Source organism: Hippocampus zosterae, chromosome 21 (genome assembly GCF_025434085.1).
Source record: "Hippocampus zosterae strain Florida chromosome 21, ASM2543408v3, whole genome shotgun sequence".
In the NCBI taxonomy this organism is placed as follows: Eukaryota; Metazoa; Chordata; class Actinopteri; order Syngnathiformes; family Syngnathidae; genus Hippocampus; species Hippocampus zosterae.
In genome coordinates, this window is record NC_067471.1 from 10,229,225 (window position 1) to 10,244,573 (window position 15,349).

The 15,349-nt window shown below is 47.7% G+C and overlaps 1 protein-coding gene across 21 annotated transcripts in view; it reads left to right on the forward strand.

The window, feature by feature from the left end:
* Positions 1-15,349, forward strand: part of LOC127594019 (TBC1 domain family member 22A-like) — a 130,995-nt gene that overhangs the window by 32,985 nt on the left and 82,661 nt on the right. For 6 of the 21 annotated variants that reach the window (XM_052055855.1, XM_052055862.1, XM_052055852.1 and 3 more), the window contains 3 exons: positions 4,433-4,508; positions 7,292-7,419; positions 12,354-12,449. The exons of 13 other annotated variants lie outside the window; for them this stretch is intronic. In XM_052055855.1, coding sequence (XP_051911815.1) covers positions 4,433-4,508; positions 7,292-7,419; positions 12,354-12,449 — 300 coding nt within the window. The remainder of the gene's footprint in view (positions 1-4,432; positions 4,509-7,291; positions 7,420-12,353; positions 12,450-15,349) is intronic. 2 more of the 21 variants (XM_052055856.1, XM_052055854.1) reach the window with 2 other exon arrangements.

The following is a 15,349-nucleotide window of genomic DNA, read 5'->3' on the forward strand; positions in this document are numbered from 1 at the left end:
ATTGCTGAAGGAGCTTGACAATCCATCCATCCATCCATCTTCTACCGCTCGGGTCGCGGGGGCAACAGCTTTAGCAGGGAAGCCCAGACTTCCCTCTCCCTAGCTACTTCTTCCAGCTCTCCCCGGGGGATCCCGAGGCGTTCTCAGGCCAGCTGGGTGACATAGTCTCTCCAGCGTGTCCTCGGTCTTCCTCGGGGTCTCCTCCCGGTGGGACATGCCCGGAACACCTCACCAGGGAGGCGTTCAGGAGGCATCCGAATCAGATGCCCAAGCCACCTCATCTGGCTCCTCTCGATGTGGAGGAGAAGCGGCTCGACTTGGAGCCCCTCCCGGATGACCGAGCTTCTCACCTTATCTCTAAGGGAGAGCCCGGACACCCTGCGGAGAAAACTCATTTCGGCCGCTTGTATTCGGGATCTCGTTCTTTCGGTCACGACCCATAGCTTGTGACCATAGATGAGGCTTGGAACGTAGATCGACCGGTAAATTGAGAGCTTCGCCCTTTGGCTCAGCTCCTTCTTTAACACGACAGACCGATACAACGTCCGCAGAGCTTGACAATGCAAGTCCATAATTGGTCCTCAAAAAATATACAAAATACACAATGTGGCATTTATCAAAAACGATAAGCACGAAGAAAACGATGCCCAGCCTTGAGTCACCCGTCAGATGTGAACCAGCCACTCCAGATCTACAAAATTTTCTTTTCACCAATTGTTCGCTGAAATCCTTCAATCCCTCCTGGATATTGTCTCCACTCTCGTCGTTTATCGCAACCTGTTTTCTATAATCTTCTTGTCCGTCACCCACGACGACGAGCAGATAACTGGCACTGTCCTGCGCTTTTCGGCACGGCGCAGCGGCATCCATTATCGTAAAGCCTTTATCTTTGCCTGTCATCTGTCTCTCTCCCGCTCACCAACACAAGCGTCGACGTCCGCCCGCTCGCCGCATTGTTGTGCCGCCACTGTCCAACTCGGCGATAGACATCGGGCGCCGCCGACGGAAGGCAATCTGAGTCCATTGTGGAGCCATTGTCGTCTCTAATAGAATGGACGTTAGAGGTGAAGAGGAGCTATTGATTCGGCCGAGAGCGAGTGGAGAGGCTTTCGACACCTGGCAGAGCTTGTGCACTGGGTCCTTTCGGTTGGGGGAATGGGCAGTTGCATTGACGTGACAGGCCAAGATTGGGAAATTGGTGTCTCTGCTGCGCCTTATGTGATCACAGGTGCATCGAGTAGAACAGGACAGAAGAGAGGCGAGAGTAAAACAAAAGACACGCGAGGGTAATGCGAAGGGACGGAGGAGATCGGGTTAAAAAGAAATGAAAATCCTCTCCCGATGTATCTCAATTGGCATTCCGTAGTTTTCTATGACGTAAATACAGACGACGATTGAACATAAATTTGCTAAATATTTTACTGTAACAACTTTGCAACAGGGCGGCCCGGTAGTCCAGTGGTTAGCACGTCGGCTTCACAGTGCAGAGGTACCGGGTTCGTTTCCAGCTCCGGCCTCCCTGTGTGGAGTTTGCATGTTCTCTGCGTGGGTTTTCTCCGGGTGCTCCGGTTTCCTCCCACATTCCAAAAATATGCATGGCAGGCTGATTGAACACTCTAAATTGTCCCTAGGTGTGACTGTGAGTACGAATGGTTGTTCGTCTCTGTGTGCCCTGCGATTGGCTGGCAACCGATTCAGGGTGTCCCCCGCCTACTGCCCGGAGACAGCTGGGATAGACTCCAGCACCCCCCGCGACCCTAGTGAGGATCAAGCGGTTAGGAAGATGAATGAATGAATGAACTTTGCAACAAGCGGCGGCTAACATAACAGCTAGGTTATTTTAAATCGTTTTAAAAGAAGCTGAAAAATGCAATGGTAAAAAGTCTTCGCAAGAGTTGAAACGGCCTCGCTGTATGTACCGGTTGGAGGCAATAAAACACGGACTCGCGCTGTGCAACCGGATTGAAGGGGGTGGGGGGTGGGGGGGCGGTAGCATTTGGGAGCATAATGGTTGTACTTTCGAGCACTGAGGTAGATGGCAATAAAGAGAGACGTGCAAATATGATTTGGCTTTGTGAATTGGTCTGAGATACCTGATTGAATTGCGTTAAGAAGAGGGTGCAACTGTGCCATCGAGAGCTACTGTCCCAAAAACCGAAATGAAGGATTAAGAAATGCGATGCGGGGACCGAAAGCCGGAAAACAAGAAGCAGGTGAAATTAAGAGAAAGGGGAAGTTGATTAAAGCCAGCAGCCTTAATAATGCAAATGTAATTACGCTCAACGTTTGCTCCGCACCTCACCAAATTAACACGGGTGGAGAAGAGGGAGGGGACTTGGAAAACGGAGCTGAATTGCAAAAGGCAAATGTGAGTCAGATAAATAGATGGAGGTGGCTTCATGAATTAGTAGGTTAAGTAAATAGCTGTTGGGAATTTATGCTCTTATTCTGGGAGAAAAAAAAAAGCGCTCATCCAAATAATTTCCTAACTTGTTATGGTGACACTCGGCGCCTTTGCTTGCCTCTTTGAGTCCCTGACATGAGTTGTCAGAGCGGTGACAGTAGCTACAGGATTTATCGGCCGAGCATTTCGTAATTTTCCTTTTGATACGTCAAGACCGAATGCGGCTTTAATTGCAGGTGTTCAAAGACAGACACCTGCGGAACTCCACAGGCTGTCAGTTTATTAACACCAAAACGTAATGGGTAGTTTATGCTCTCTTCACTTCATGCGATCGATTTGGAACCTGAAGACTCATTCAGCTGCCCGGTGACAGTAGCTAGAGGATTTATCAGCCGAGCATTTCGTAATTTTCCTTTTGATACGTGAAGACAGAATGCGGCTTTAATTGCAGGTGTTCAAAGATAGACACCTGCGGAACTCCACAGGCTGTCAGTTTATTAACACCAAAACGTAATGGGTAGTTTATGCTCTCTTCACTTCATGCGATCAATTTGGAACCTGAAGACTCATTCAGCTGCCCGGTGACAGTAGCTACAGGACTTATCGGCCCAGCATTTCGTAATTTTCCTTTTGATACGTGAAGACAGAATGCGGCTTTAATTGCAGGTGTTCAACGACAGACACCTGCGGAACTCCACAGGCTGTCAGTTTTATTAACACCAAAACGTAATGGGTAGTTTATGCTCTCTTCACTTCATGCGATCGATTTGGAACCTGAAGACTCATTCAGCTGCCCGGTTACAGTAGCTACAGGATTTATCGGCCGAGCATTTCGTAATTTTCCTTTTGATACGTAAAGACAGAATGCGGCTTTAATTGCAGGTGTTCAAAGACAGACACCTGCGGAACACCACAGGCTGTCAGTTTATTAACACCAAAACGTAATGGGTAGTTTATGCTCTCTTCACTTCATGCGATCGATTTGGAACCTGAAGACTCATTCAGCTGCCCGATGAGCAGGGAAGAGCGAATTCCAATAGCGAGAGAAAACCCGAAAAGGGCCTAAAGCGGAATGGCCAACCGCCGTTAGGCCCAGAGGGGGATGCGTACACACATGCGCACACACACCCCCTTCGTTTTGCTGATCCTGAAGGACAACTCGAGCTGTTTATTCCTAAATCACCCCTCCCTCCCTCCCTTCTTCCCTCCTTCTCATTTTCTCTTTCCATCACTCTCTGCTTGTTGGATGGTTTGCCACATCAGCTGTTCTCCGGCCATACTGAAATGACCCCTCAAGGAAACGCGATCCTCCTCGTGTGTGTGTGTGCGTGAGTTCGGAGTCGCCCACAGAATGCTTACAGGCCCTTCTCATGCGCACCTTCTGCAAGTTTGACGAAGCGGCCTGGTCCACCCTTGTGATCATTGTGTCATTATTCCGGTCTGAAGTGCACCGTGGGTTTGTTAGCGTTTTTAACACACGCGCGTAATTGACTGTTTTGCAAACTGACACATTTCCATTCCGTCTAATATTCCTTTTTTTTTTTGCCATGCCACCCGCGAGACAATCAGCTCTCTGCTTTGTCTTCAAGACCACACACTGATTTTAATAGACTGCTCGAGTGGCGCGTGTGATGCACAAAAGCGAGTCCTGGCAAGCACTTCAAACCTGTAATGGCTGCCGCTCTTTTCCCGTGACAAATGAACCGTCAGATGAGGGGGGTGTGGAGATGGTGAAATTTCTGACCATTTTCTATCAGGGGATCTTCAATTGGCTGCCGACCGCCAGAGGAACAATTTTTGCAATGTTTTCCAGGAAATTACTGGGAAACATGACAAGTAGGCCTATAATGGCATTTCCGTTTGATTGAATCAGGCCCGGTGTTGGCTGAATCTCTTTTTATTACCGCCGCCAATGAGGTTCCGCTTTTCACCTGCATCTGTTGCACGGGCCCAATGGTATTGCCTTGAGATGCATTGTGTGTTCTGTGTGTTCTGAATCGACCCCCCCCCCCCACCCCCCCACCCTAGGACAACTACACGTTTGCGCAACCGGGCATCCAGAGGAAAGTCAAAGCCCTGGAGGAGCTGGTCAGCAGAATTGATGGTGAGTCTCATTCTTAATCTCTCCAAGTTCTCCTCCGTGGAAATGAGGCAATCCATACGTCGCCGTGCTCATGAGAACAGATGGTTTGCATTTAGACCGCGAGTGTGGGTTTAAAAAAAAAAAAAAGAAACAAAGACAAAAGGGGCGACATTGCCCTTGGCGACACTTGATAAGCTTCAGCGCACAGAACCGGCAAAAAGGCTCGAAAAATATGACTCGGCATGTTCCGCTTGGTCTTGCTCCATAAGTGCCCCGTCATCACGGCCGGGGGCACGGACATTTTCTACCTGGCTGGTTTGACATTACCACTCCTAATGAGATCTCTGATAGCCTTGGATCGCTTTTCGCTCGGCTGTCGACAGGGCGTGCGCTTTTCGGGGCGTCTCGATGGCTTCTCGGCTTTTTCAAATTGATTGAGCCGCACCTATCGCATGACACCGCGGATCGTCAAGCCGCTCACGCAGAAACGTTCGACCTTGAAAATGCTGAACAATTAAAGGCAACGTAGTAGAATGCAATTCACGGCTCTCGTTTGTTCAGAAGTACGCGGTAAGAAAAACCTTGAGCCCAAATAATCGCCAGTGGTGTTTTACTGAATTGTCAACGCGTTGCTGATTTTTCAGTTCCCTCCTCCTTCCCTCCGTTTCAATAACTTGTAATAAAGCCAAAATGCACATTAAAGGCACGCCACCATTCCCTGTACCCGCATGCCCATGCAGTTAAAGACCTTATAAAAAAAAAAAAAAAAACAAAGTACAAACAATTTCTTCGTTTTACAGCTTAACTGGAGATCAACATTCAAGTTTAGTAGCTGTTGAAACCACAGGGTGGAGATCATTAGCTTTTAAAACCACGCCAATTTAGCACCATTCTTGAGAAGACTGCGACTCGTAAAAAAAAAAAAAAAAAAAAAAATACTGTCGTTAATTCCATCGGCCTATAGAGCGCAAACATTTTATATGAAATCGTTTGTCGACGCAGCAAAAGATGATTGATCACTGAAGAAGTCACGGTGTTTATTTGCTCGCGCTGATTGCCCTCGATTTAAAAAAAAAAAAAAAAAAAAAGACAGGATTTTTTTTTTTCTTTCACTGCCCGCCCCTCATAATTATTCCACTTGTAACGACTCGCGCAAACTCCTGTTTGCCTTGTTCGACGCCATCGCAGGCACCGTAGCTCCTCCAAAGACAAGCTTACTCTGCCGGCATGCGTAAAACGCCTCTCTGATCTCTTTATCTCTCTCCCTTATCTTCTGTTCTGTGTATTTGTCGCGAGCAAGTGCATTAGCACGAGTTCATTAACATGCAAATTGCCCAAAGGTGAATTTAGTTATGCAAATGCTAGGCGCACTGACAGCGTGTGCCGTGTGCGCCCGCATTGTGCTAAACGCCTGCTAGTTGGGTAGAGATAGTATTATGGAAGATAAAAGAGCCACAACGCACAAAAACAAAATAAAAAAGCAAAAATGTAGACTATTTTGTTTCAAGTTGCGTGCGTCAACTTTTGAAAGTGCAAGCAAGGAGCGCTGCCGTTGCGATTATGCAGCGCGCCAAGGAGAGTCACGCCGAAACGTCCGCATCAGCACAACGCCGGGAAATTTTCGCTCGTCACCGTACGACCTCCGACCGTCCCGCGTTGTCCCGCGTTGGCCCGCGCCTCGGCCTCCGTCCTCAACTTGAGCCCCGCGCTAGGAAAAGGAGACAGGACTCATCAGTCAATCGGCGGCCGTGACCGATGTCATCCTCCACCTTGCTCGGCCCGGCGTGCCGAGCGCCGTGCCAGCTGGACCGCCGCCCAGAATTAAAAAGCCACACGTTTTAGCGCGCCTATGTGTGTGTGCTAATTTTAGCTATTGCGCTAATGACAAACGACAATCTAACTACCTGCACTCCCGCGTCGTGTTTACTCAAGTCCCGAATACCAGACCCCTGTTCATTGACGTCATTTTGGCAGCCGTCCGAGCTCCGTCACCGTTTCCTCTTAATAGCGGCGGCCATATTGTGTGCTCTCGTCGTGACGCGTCATAATTACACCGCAGTGACGTGCTCTCAGCTCGTGCTTACGTGAGCTTCCCTCGACAGGTGCCATTCAAGTGATTGCTGTTTTTTTTTTTTTTGTCATGTGTTGCTGCCCGGAAATGGACGTTAAGTAATGTTCCGGACAATCCAAATTGTATCGAATGTGGTGCTGTGTGTGCGTGCCTGTGCTTGTCAGTCAAAACGATGCCATATTTCCTCCCTAACTGCCTTTTCTCACAGACTCTCTGACAGCTCTGCAATTACCGCTCTATTATGAGGCACGTGTGTGGTGGTGCGGGGGTGAGATTGGGTGTCACCGAAATGTATCATCCGCTGAATAGAGATCAATATTTGCCAGCTTTTGTTACGTAAAGACACCGATAAGCAACATAGAAAAGAAACAAACCCCCCAAAGTCCATCCATCCATCCATCCATTATGGATGGATGGATGGAGAGGGAAACCCAGACTTCCCTCTCCCTAGCTACTTCTTCCGGCTCTCCCCAGGGGATCCCGAGTCGTTCCCAGGCAAGCTGGGTGATATAGTCTCTCCAGCATGTCCTGGGTCTTCCTCGGGGTCTCCTCCCGGTGGGACATGACCAGAACACCTCACCGGGGAGGCGTTCAGGAGGCATCCGAATAAGATGCCCAAGCCACCTCATCTGGCTCCTCTCGAAACAAACCCCCCAAAGTCTTTCAATGATTTTGCTCATGTAAAAAAAAAAAAAAAAAATTCTGATCTGGTTCTTTCTTCGTCGCCACGCAGAGTCGGTGCATCATCACATGCAGCATTACGAGGTGGAGTACTTGCAGTTTGCCTTCCGCTGGATGAACAACCTTTTGATGCGGGAGCTGCCACTACGCTGCACTATTCGACTCTGGGACACCTACCAGGTGAATCACGCCGATACGGTCACTCTGTTGACAGAGGGGGGGCAAGCTCGTCATCATGTTCCAAACATGCCTTCGCCCTTCCTCCCCTCCTCCCCCACACACATTTATTTATTTCATCGCCGCAAGGTGGTTAACCCCCGTTTTAACATCGGCAATTACGCCGAACGTTTTGTTATTGATTCATCGCCCGCGACTTGAGTGGGCAGCGCTTGAGCCGCGCTGAAAATTTACGGCGGAGTTTGCGGGCGCCGCAGAGGTGCAACAGAGTGCAAATGTGATGTTTGATGAGACAAGGGGAGAATTGCCTGATTTATTTGCGTTACAGCCAGTAAAGTTTTGCTTTTCTTTATCATCATCAAAAATGCCTCTTTTATTTAATAGAGTCGGTCACTCGGCTTTAATTTTCACCGTAATACCATTTCTTTGAACTGGAGACCTTTTGCCATATCTGGAGGGGGAGGGAAAAAAAAAAAGAGACTTGCCGCCCTCTGCACATTGTAAACGAACTGAAATGACAGTTGAGTGAGTTGCCCAGCTACAATGCTCTACTTGTAATCCAGCCTCTAAATATTTGATTTTACAACGCTGTTTGGATGGCGGCCCCCGTCGCACACCGAGGTGTACAGTGCGCAAACACGCACAGTACACCTGTTTTTTGGTTAGTTTTTTTTGTTTGTTTTTTGGCAGCCTCCGTCACCTGTAGTCCGACGCCAGTTGGGGAATCGCAGCGTTTCCGCTCATGAAACTTTCAGCACGACAGCGGGCGCAAAGCACAAACCAAACAGTTTTATTTTTTGGGGGGAAACTTTGCATAGCAGAAATATAATCCCAAAAATGTGTGCAACTAAAACGTTGGAGTGGGGAAGTGGGAAGAAATTCATCAAACTGCTGGGTGGCAACTTTTATTTGGCCATGTTAGCACGTGCCACCATTTATTATCATTAGCACCAATGCTAACCTCAAAAGCGGCAAATTCAGAGTAACTGTCGGAACCATTGGGACTCGGAATGTTTTTTTTTTTTTTTACGACGTATTTCTGCTTGAAACCCCCCCGCCCCTCCCACCTCGTGCACCATTTTTTTTTTTTTGGTCTCGTTATATGCAAGACCGAGCAAAATGCAAAGCTAGGCCGTTGGACACAAAACATGTTTTTGGGTCACTCCAAATGCCCCTGATAAATAGAAAGCCCTTGCCCTTTGCCTCTGAGCTTCTGCGCGCGTTCCAAGGGGAGGCTTTAACCTGAGCGTTTGTAATGTCTCCGCTGTGGTCCTCTTCCTGCGGCGTGACCATCTGTTCAACGTGCCTGCGCCAACACAAGCCAGCCTTTTGCTTTCGCTCTCAATTTCTCTCATGCTCTCTTCTTGGTTTTCGCCACCCCGCCCATGTATCATCACATCTTCCTATTTGGCCGGCTCTGCTTTTACAAATAATTCATTATTCAGCCCTTTATTAGCCTCGCGTTTGTCAACGTTAAAAAGTCACACAGGCACACATGCAAGAATTATGTGGGAAAGCGGTTGGGGGGGGTGCACGCATTCACTTTTCCTCGCCAGCAGGCGGTCGGGCGGGCAGACAGACAGAGACCAAATTATCCCTGTTGCGTCGAGCATGAAATTAGCAAGTAACACAGTGTGGCAGCATTAGCATGGCTGTTAAAGAGATACGGTGTGACACTTACAGCCGCTAAATCAAAGTTGTGTCCGAGTATGCGCTTTGTCATGCGGGGAGCTGCCCGTTGTAGTACATGCACACCCAAATAATTTTTTTTTTTTGCCATCCAAACGAGTGGGCTCGAAAAATTTGTGGACTATGGAGTTGAGGTGATTAGTTTGAGTCCTCATCCGCACTCACCCCCCCCCCCCGAACCCCCCCCCCTTCAATTTTAATAGGCACCCACCAAACCCAATATTTTAACATTCCATTCCACCAAAGTGCTTAGTTACTTAAAATTCACTGAAGCGAGCTGCCAAATCGCCCGTCCGAGTCTTTAGTGCAGACCCAGCATGATAATTTCCAACTTCAAATAGGTGTTCAGTTCAAAATCCCTTTCGCATAAATGACAGATACCTTTCTGACGCGGCCGTCCTGTCAGCAGAAATTCAGCTGTAATTCCGTTGTGATTTTTTTTTTTTTTTTCCTCGCGCCGCTCAAGCGTCAGCGTTTCTGACATTTGATGCCCTCCCTATGTAATTATTGCATCAGCGCTTGATCGTCTTACATCACTTCATCGGCGCCGTCACCTTGCCCCGCCGTCGCTCCGCGGGAATATCAACGAAGCCCCCGTGTCATGCCGATTGATTTTGCCAGCGGTTGTGAATCCCGCGAGAGCCGACGCAGCATTTTGAAGGCGGCGTGACATTGCGATATTCCCGCTCGCGTCTGTGTTTACCTTGTTTTGCGAGCCGAGCGCACCGCGCACCCCCCCTTCCCCCGTCACCCTCGCCCGCTTCCCCGCCGCTTTGATCAGCCAGTCGAGCGCGTCGCAGCCAATATGGCCGCCGCCGGATGCGAGGCATCGCAGCGGAGGCGGAGACGCGCCGATTTCACCGAGTCACCTTGACGAGCGAGGCAAACTTTATTTCGTAGCTCATAATGGCAGGAACGTCATTGAAATGAAGAGGCGGCGACGGTGGGATAGGACGGTCGGGAGGGATAGTTTGTCAGGGAGAGAAATTGATGTGGAACGAGACAGAGTGATGGATGATCCAAATGCGGCTAACATTTATTACTGTCAACATTAATCTGTTGGGATGGTGGGGCCTGATGTTTGTGCCTCCGCATGTATTTTGAACAATACACTTTTTGGCCAGAGTTGTTGGCGTGAAGCCCAGTTGATTTTCTTAAAATACCGTACCGCTTAAAACGTGCACGCTTGCCCGAGCTTTGCACTGAACATGTGATGATGGGCTGGACAATTGAGCAAATTCAAATTATATTATTTTAAAATTTTTTTAAAAGCAGGTTTGTCTGTTTTTGTTTTCCCACCGCCAATTTTAGTTGAGTATTTATTAGTTTTAGTATTAGTTTTATTTTTTTAAATAGAGTATTTGTCTGGTGCAAAATTAAAAATAAGAAAAAAAATGTTTTGTTTTAGTTTAGGTCGCTTTATAAATTGTAAGAAGTCGTTTCGTAGAGTATTTGTCTGGTGCAAGATTAAAAATAAAAAAATGTTTCGTTTTAGTTGAGGTCGCTTTATAAATTGTAAGAAGTCGTTTCGTAGAGTATTTGTCTGGTGCAAGATTAAAAATAAGAAAAAAATGTTTCGTTTTAGTTGAGGTCGCTTTATAAATTGTAATAAGTCGTTTCATGTTTTGACCATTCTCCAAAATGCAATATGCTCTTACAAAGTGTTTGCATACTTACACTGCACAGCTACGGCAGCGGATAAAATAAAAACACGTTGCTTACGGAGACCACTAGGGTGTTTCAAAGACAAATTTGGATTAGACATGGAAGGGCAAGCGATTGGTGCGTTGCCAAATACTGTCCGAGCAAGCAAAGCTTTAAGATGTTATTGCGGGGGAGCGAGCGAGATAAGAGTGGATTTCAGTTTTTTAGAGTGCCTCAAAGTTTACCGGTGCCCTCAACCATGAACTCGAAACCCCACGCTCGGCAGAAGAAAAAGGAAATTAAAACGACAAATCTTTTGGCTACGGATAAACACGGCGCCGCCTGCGTTGTCACTCATCTACTCGCTCATCTGTGTTTGTGTTTGGCGGCTCCTGTTGTTTGCACGCCGGCTGCCAGGTTAGACCGACTGCGGCGGCGTGTACGAGTCGCGTCGCGCCACGCTCGGCTGCTCACTGTCGGGTAAAAAAAGGCAAGAAAAGACCTGTGGATTATTTTTCCTTTTTCAACAACATCCGCGTAGTTGGACGCGCGCATGTGCGCAATGGCACACGGGGGTGCGGAATTATGGGGGGAGAGCGTGCCAGAATTAGCTCCGCACATCTCACCATTCACACGTTGAATATGGCGAGCCCTTCTTAAAGGGGCCGCGCGCTTCTAAGTGACTCGCATTCAAAGAGCCGAGTAATTATCCTCCATGTGATAGGGCTCGGGAGGAAAATGAATAAGAACAAGTCAAGTCAAGTCAAGTCAACAGTATTTATAGAGCACTTTCAAACAGCCATCGCTGCATACAAAGTGCTGTACATATACATATAACATATACAATAAACAGTAAGACGAATCAGTAATAAGTAATAAGTAATAAGGCGGTAGAAAGCACCAAGCAGTAAAACCAATAGCAAATCTAAGTCATGCTGAGTCAAACGCCAAAGAATACAAGTGAGTTTTGAGGAGGGATTTAAAGATGGGCAGCGAGGAGGCTTGCCGAATGTTCAGTGGGAGGTCATTCCAGAGAGATGGACCAGCAACAGAAAAGGCTCGATCCCCTCTGAGCCTCAGTTTAGTTCTTGGTACGTCTAGCAAAGACTGGTCCACAGACCTGAGGCGCCGGGCAGGGGTGTAGGGGCGTATGAGCTCAGAGAGGTAAGGTGGCGCGAGATTATTCAGAGATTTGAAAACAAAGAGGAGGATCTTAAAAATAATTCTAAAATGAATGGGGAGCCAGTGAAGGGATGCCAAAGTAGGAGTTATATGCTCCCTCTTACGAGTACCAGTCAAGTCAACAAGTCAAACAAGGAACATCTCATCCTTTGTCTCCCCGCGACTCTAATTCCCGACTGCTTATATTAAAAAAAAAAAAAAAAAAAAAAAAAAAAAAAAAAAAAGGCGGGCTGCCAAACATAATGAGGGATTGAAATAAGAAGGCGTGCAAAGAAAAAGGGGATTGTGTCGCTTGCTTGTTCTGCATGTGCACATTTCTGGATTCTGGCAGGAAACATTTTTTCGCAAAGGAAGCATTTGACATTATTTACTTCCTCTATCGTTCCATTAACGGCAGCTTTTTCATTGTGATCCCTCTATAGGCCGAACCGGAGGGTTTCTCCCATTTCCATCTCTACGTCTGCGCGGCCTTCCTGGTGAGATGGAGAAAAGAGATTCTAGAGGAGCGAGACTTTCAGGTAAGAAGGAAGGAGGGGGCGGGGGGGGGGGGGGGCACGCGCGTTGGGCTTGCTGGCACAGAGCTCACTCGGCGCGAGAAATCTACCAGGCGGTAATTGCGGAGTTGTTCACGCTCCGCATCCCTCCCTACGACTTCCATGGTCATTAAGTGGAAGGTTCGGAAGTCAGGAGTGCATTAGCGGGTGGCTCTAGACAGCTGCCAGAAGGTGACTTTGTTGGCCTGCTCACCAGGGAAGCAGGACTCCTTAACCGCACCGGCGCAGTACGACACCCCCTTAGCGACGCGCGCGTGCTCTTTTATCTCCGGGACGCCGATTTCGCCAATTTTCGCCCTCAAAAGTCGATTTAATGAAGTTGATATCGCCTGGTATGTTTCGATTGCGCGAGGGCACCGGGATTTATTTCATCATGATTAATTCAATATGGAAGTCCGCCGCCACACGTTAAGCGTGTCCCGCGGCGGTCATGGCGACACGCTTGGCCCCCCCCCCCCCACGGGCCACGTATCCGTCTTCATGGACATGAGAGGGAAAATAAGAGCGATGCGCACGCTGTGTCGAGGATCAAGGCTACGAATAGGAAAATGGGAATGGAGATGTTTTATTTTTTTTTTATTATAGTGCAAATGTGCGATATAATGGGCACAATATGGCAGGCAAACACCGGCAGGCTTCGTTTTAAAAGCGCCGCTTTTCGTTCCTTTCTGCTTCATGATGAACTCGGGGGGTCAGCAAAGGCTTTTAAATAACATCTTGCGACCACGTGAACAATGCAAGCGTCTATACGTGATGCCCCCACCCCCCCCCGACAGCACTCAAGTTATCGACGCAAGTAAACTGCATGCGTCCAGTCCTATTCGAAACAAATTTTCCATCCTCTTTTAGTTGCTCCTCAAATTTTAGCTTGCAAAAAAATACCCCCGTGCACGACCCCCACCCTGACCTTTTCCGCTAAACACATTGAGCCAAATGTCCTCGTCCTCTTGCCCATTTGTTACCATCTTCATGTCTGCTGTCTGCACTTATTGGCGCAGCGATCCGATTGACACCTGGTGGCCCGCTTTATCCATCGCTTGACCAATACGCAGGAAATACGGAGCAATCTCCCGCCTGAAATTGATCTGCCCAAAAGAACACTTGGTTTTAAGTATTTTGGGCGCGGATTAATGTCAGCGGGGGAGCCGAAAAGTTAACGTTCCCTCTCTTCCCGAGCTTTAGGGGTTTAATTCTCCGAGATTTCTGCCCCTGATCCCACCGAGTGTGAGAGTTCAGACGTGGCAGCTTCTTAAGGGCCTGCTGAGCAACAGCCCACTTGTGTCACATCTGCTTTTCGTTCTCCTTTTCCCACTCGCGCGCTCGGCGGTTACTAATTTCGGCCCGTTAACGAGATAGGTTTTCCGAAGCGCTGTCTTTTGCAACAGGAGGCGGGCACGATAAATAAATCGATTCACGCGGACTTTTACACGCGGTGCCGTTGAGTGCGTCTTAAAGCAGGCATCTAGTTGTAATCGAATTATACAGCCCGTTTAAAACAACCCCGCTGCCGTTCTCGGCAGGGAGTTTAAAAACAACAAAGAATAATAAATACGATACAGGCGTACCTATAAAACAAAAAGACGCGCCGTGACAACAAAAGCCAATGTTTGAAACTGTTAAAAGGCAAAGGGAGAGAGCTCCAAATGAATTTCCCTACCTGTCAAAAACGGGGAGCAGCTAATTCAATGTTTTGCCTAAGTAGGCCGTCGCGCAAAAGAAAATAGAAAGTAAAATAAATTCTAATCTGGTTCAGACCTCGCCGGTGTTGCGCCTCGGTGGGCCATCGTCGAAATTTAAAAAGCAAGTTAAATGCAGAGAAGGAGCGAGTCCAAGCTAATACAACAAGTGAATTTGAATCATTTTTTTCTGAATTCCTCGTTTGTAAATACAGTACACAACAAAGGAATAAATAACAAACACTCAGTCTCCTCCATTTTACTGACATCTGTGATTTCCTAGCTTGATTTTCTGTGTTGATGCCTAATATTCATAATTTCATTGAAGTAATCGTTTATTTACATTTTTCGGAGGCGGTCATAAACGCCTCTCGAGTCGAATGGAATGAACATAGCTCCATCTAGTGGATGCATTTTAGATTGCGTTTTATAATCCAGTGCGTCCAATATATGAAAAAAAAAAAAGACAAATTTTAGTGCGGAAAATACGGCAATTTGTTTTCATTTTTTAATCCGGAGTCCTAAATTTTTCCTCCAAATCCCAGCATTTACTTTTGGAATTGCATTTTTAGGGGGTTGGGGGGCCCATTTGCAGCACTGTCGTCCTTCACTTTGCATAAAGCACTTAAAGTGTACGCTAATTGTTTCCAATGAAAAATGTAGAGCAGCGTGTGACGTTCCAAAGAGTGAATGATTGATTCACTTTAACGCTTTTAATTAACCGACGGGAAGAAAATAATTTAAAATGATAATTTGCCAGCGGTTATCTGGCTTTGTGCGGCGAATCAAGCGCAACCCCCCCACCAACCCTCCGCCGTCCGTGTTTGGTGGGACCGGCTAAGCCGCTAGATGAGAAGCGGGAGGGCGGAGGTGGTTACTCCCCCAACAATCCCGCCTCTGGCGTTCCGCATCGCCGAGCACTCCCCGGCTCCCCGACGACCTGGGACGCATGTCCGCTAGCGCGTGCGCTCGTCAGAACCTTTTTCCTCCTGTCACCGAACGTAAGCGCACTCAGAAGGAGGAAAAAAAATGTATGTGCACATATTGTAGCATTTTATTTCCACTTGTTAGTTTCCATTTAGAGTACACGGAGGAGATGCTGACCAGATCTCAACGCAAGGAAAAAAAAAAAAAGCTTTGAAACGACTTTGAGAAAGTAAACATTGCACTCGTTGAGCTTTCCACCAT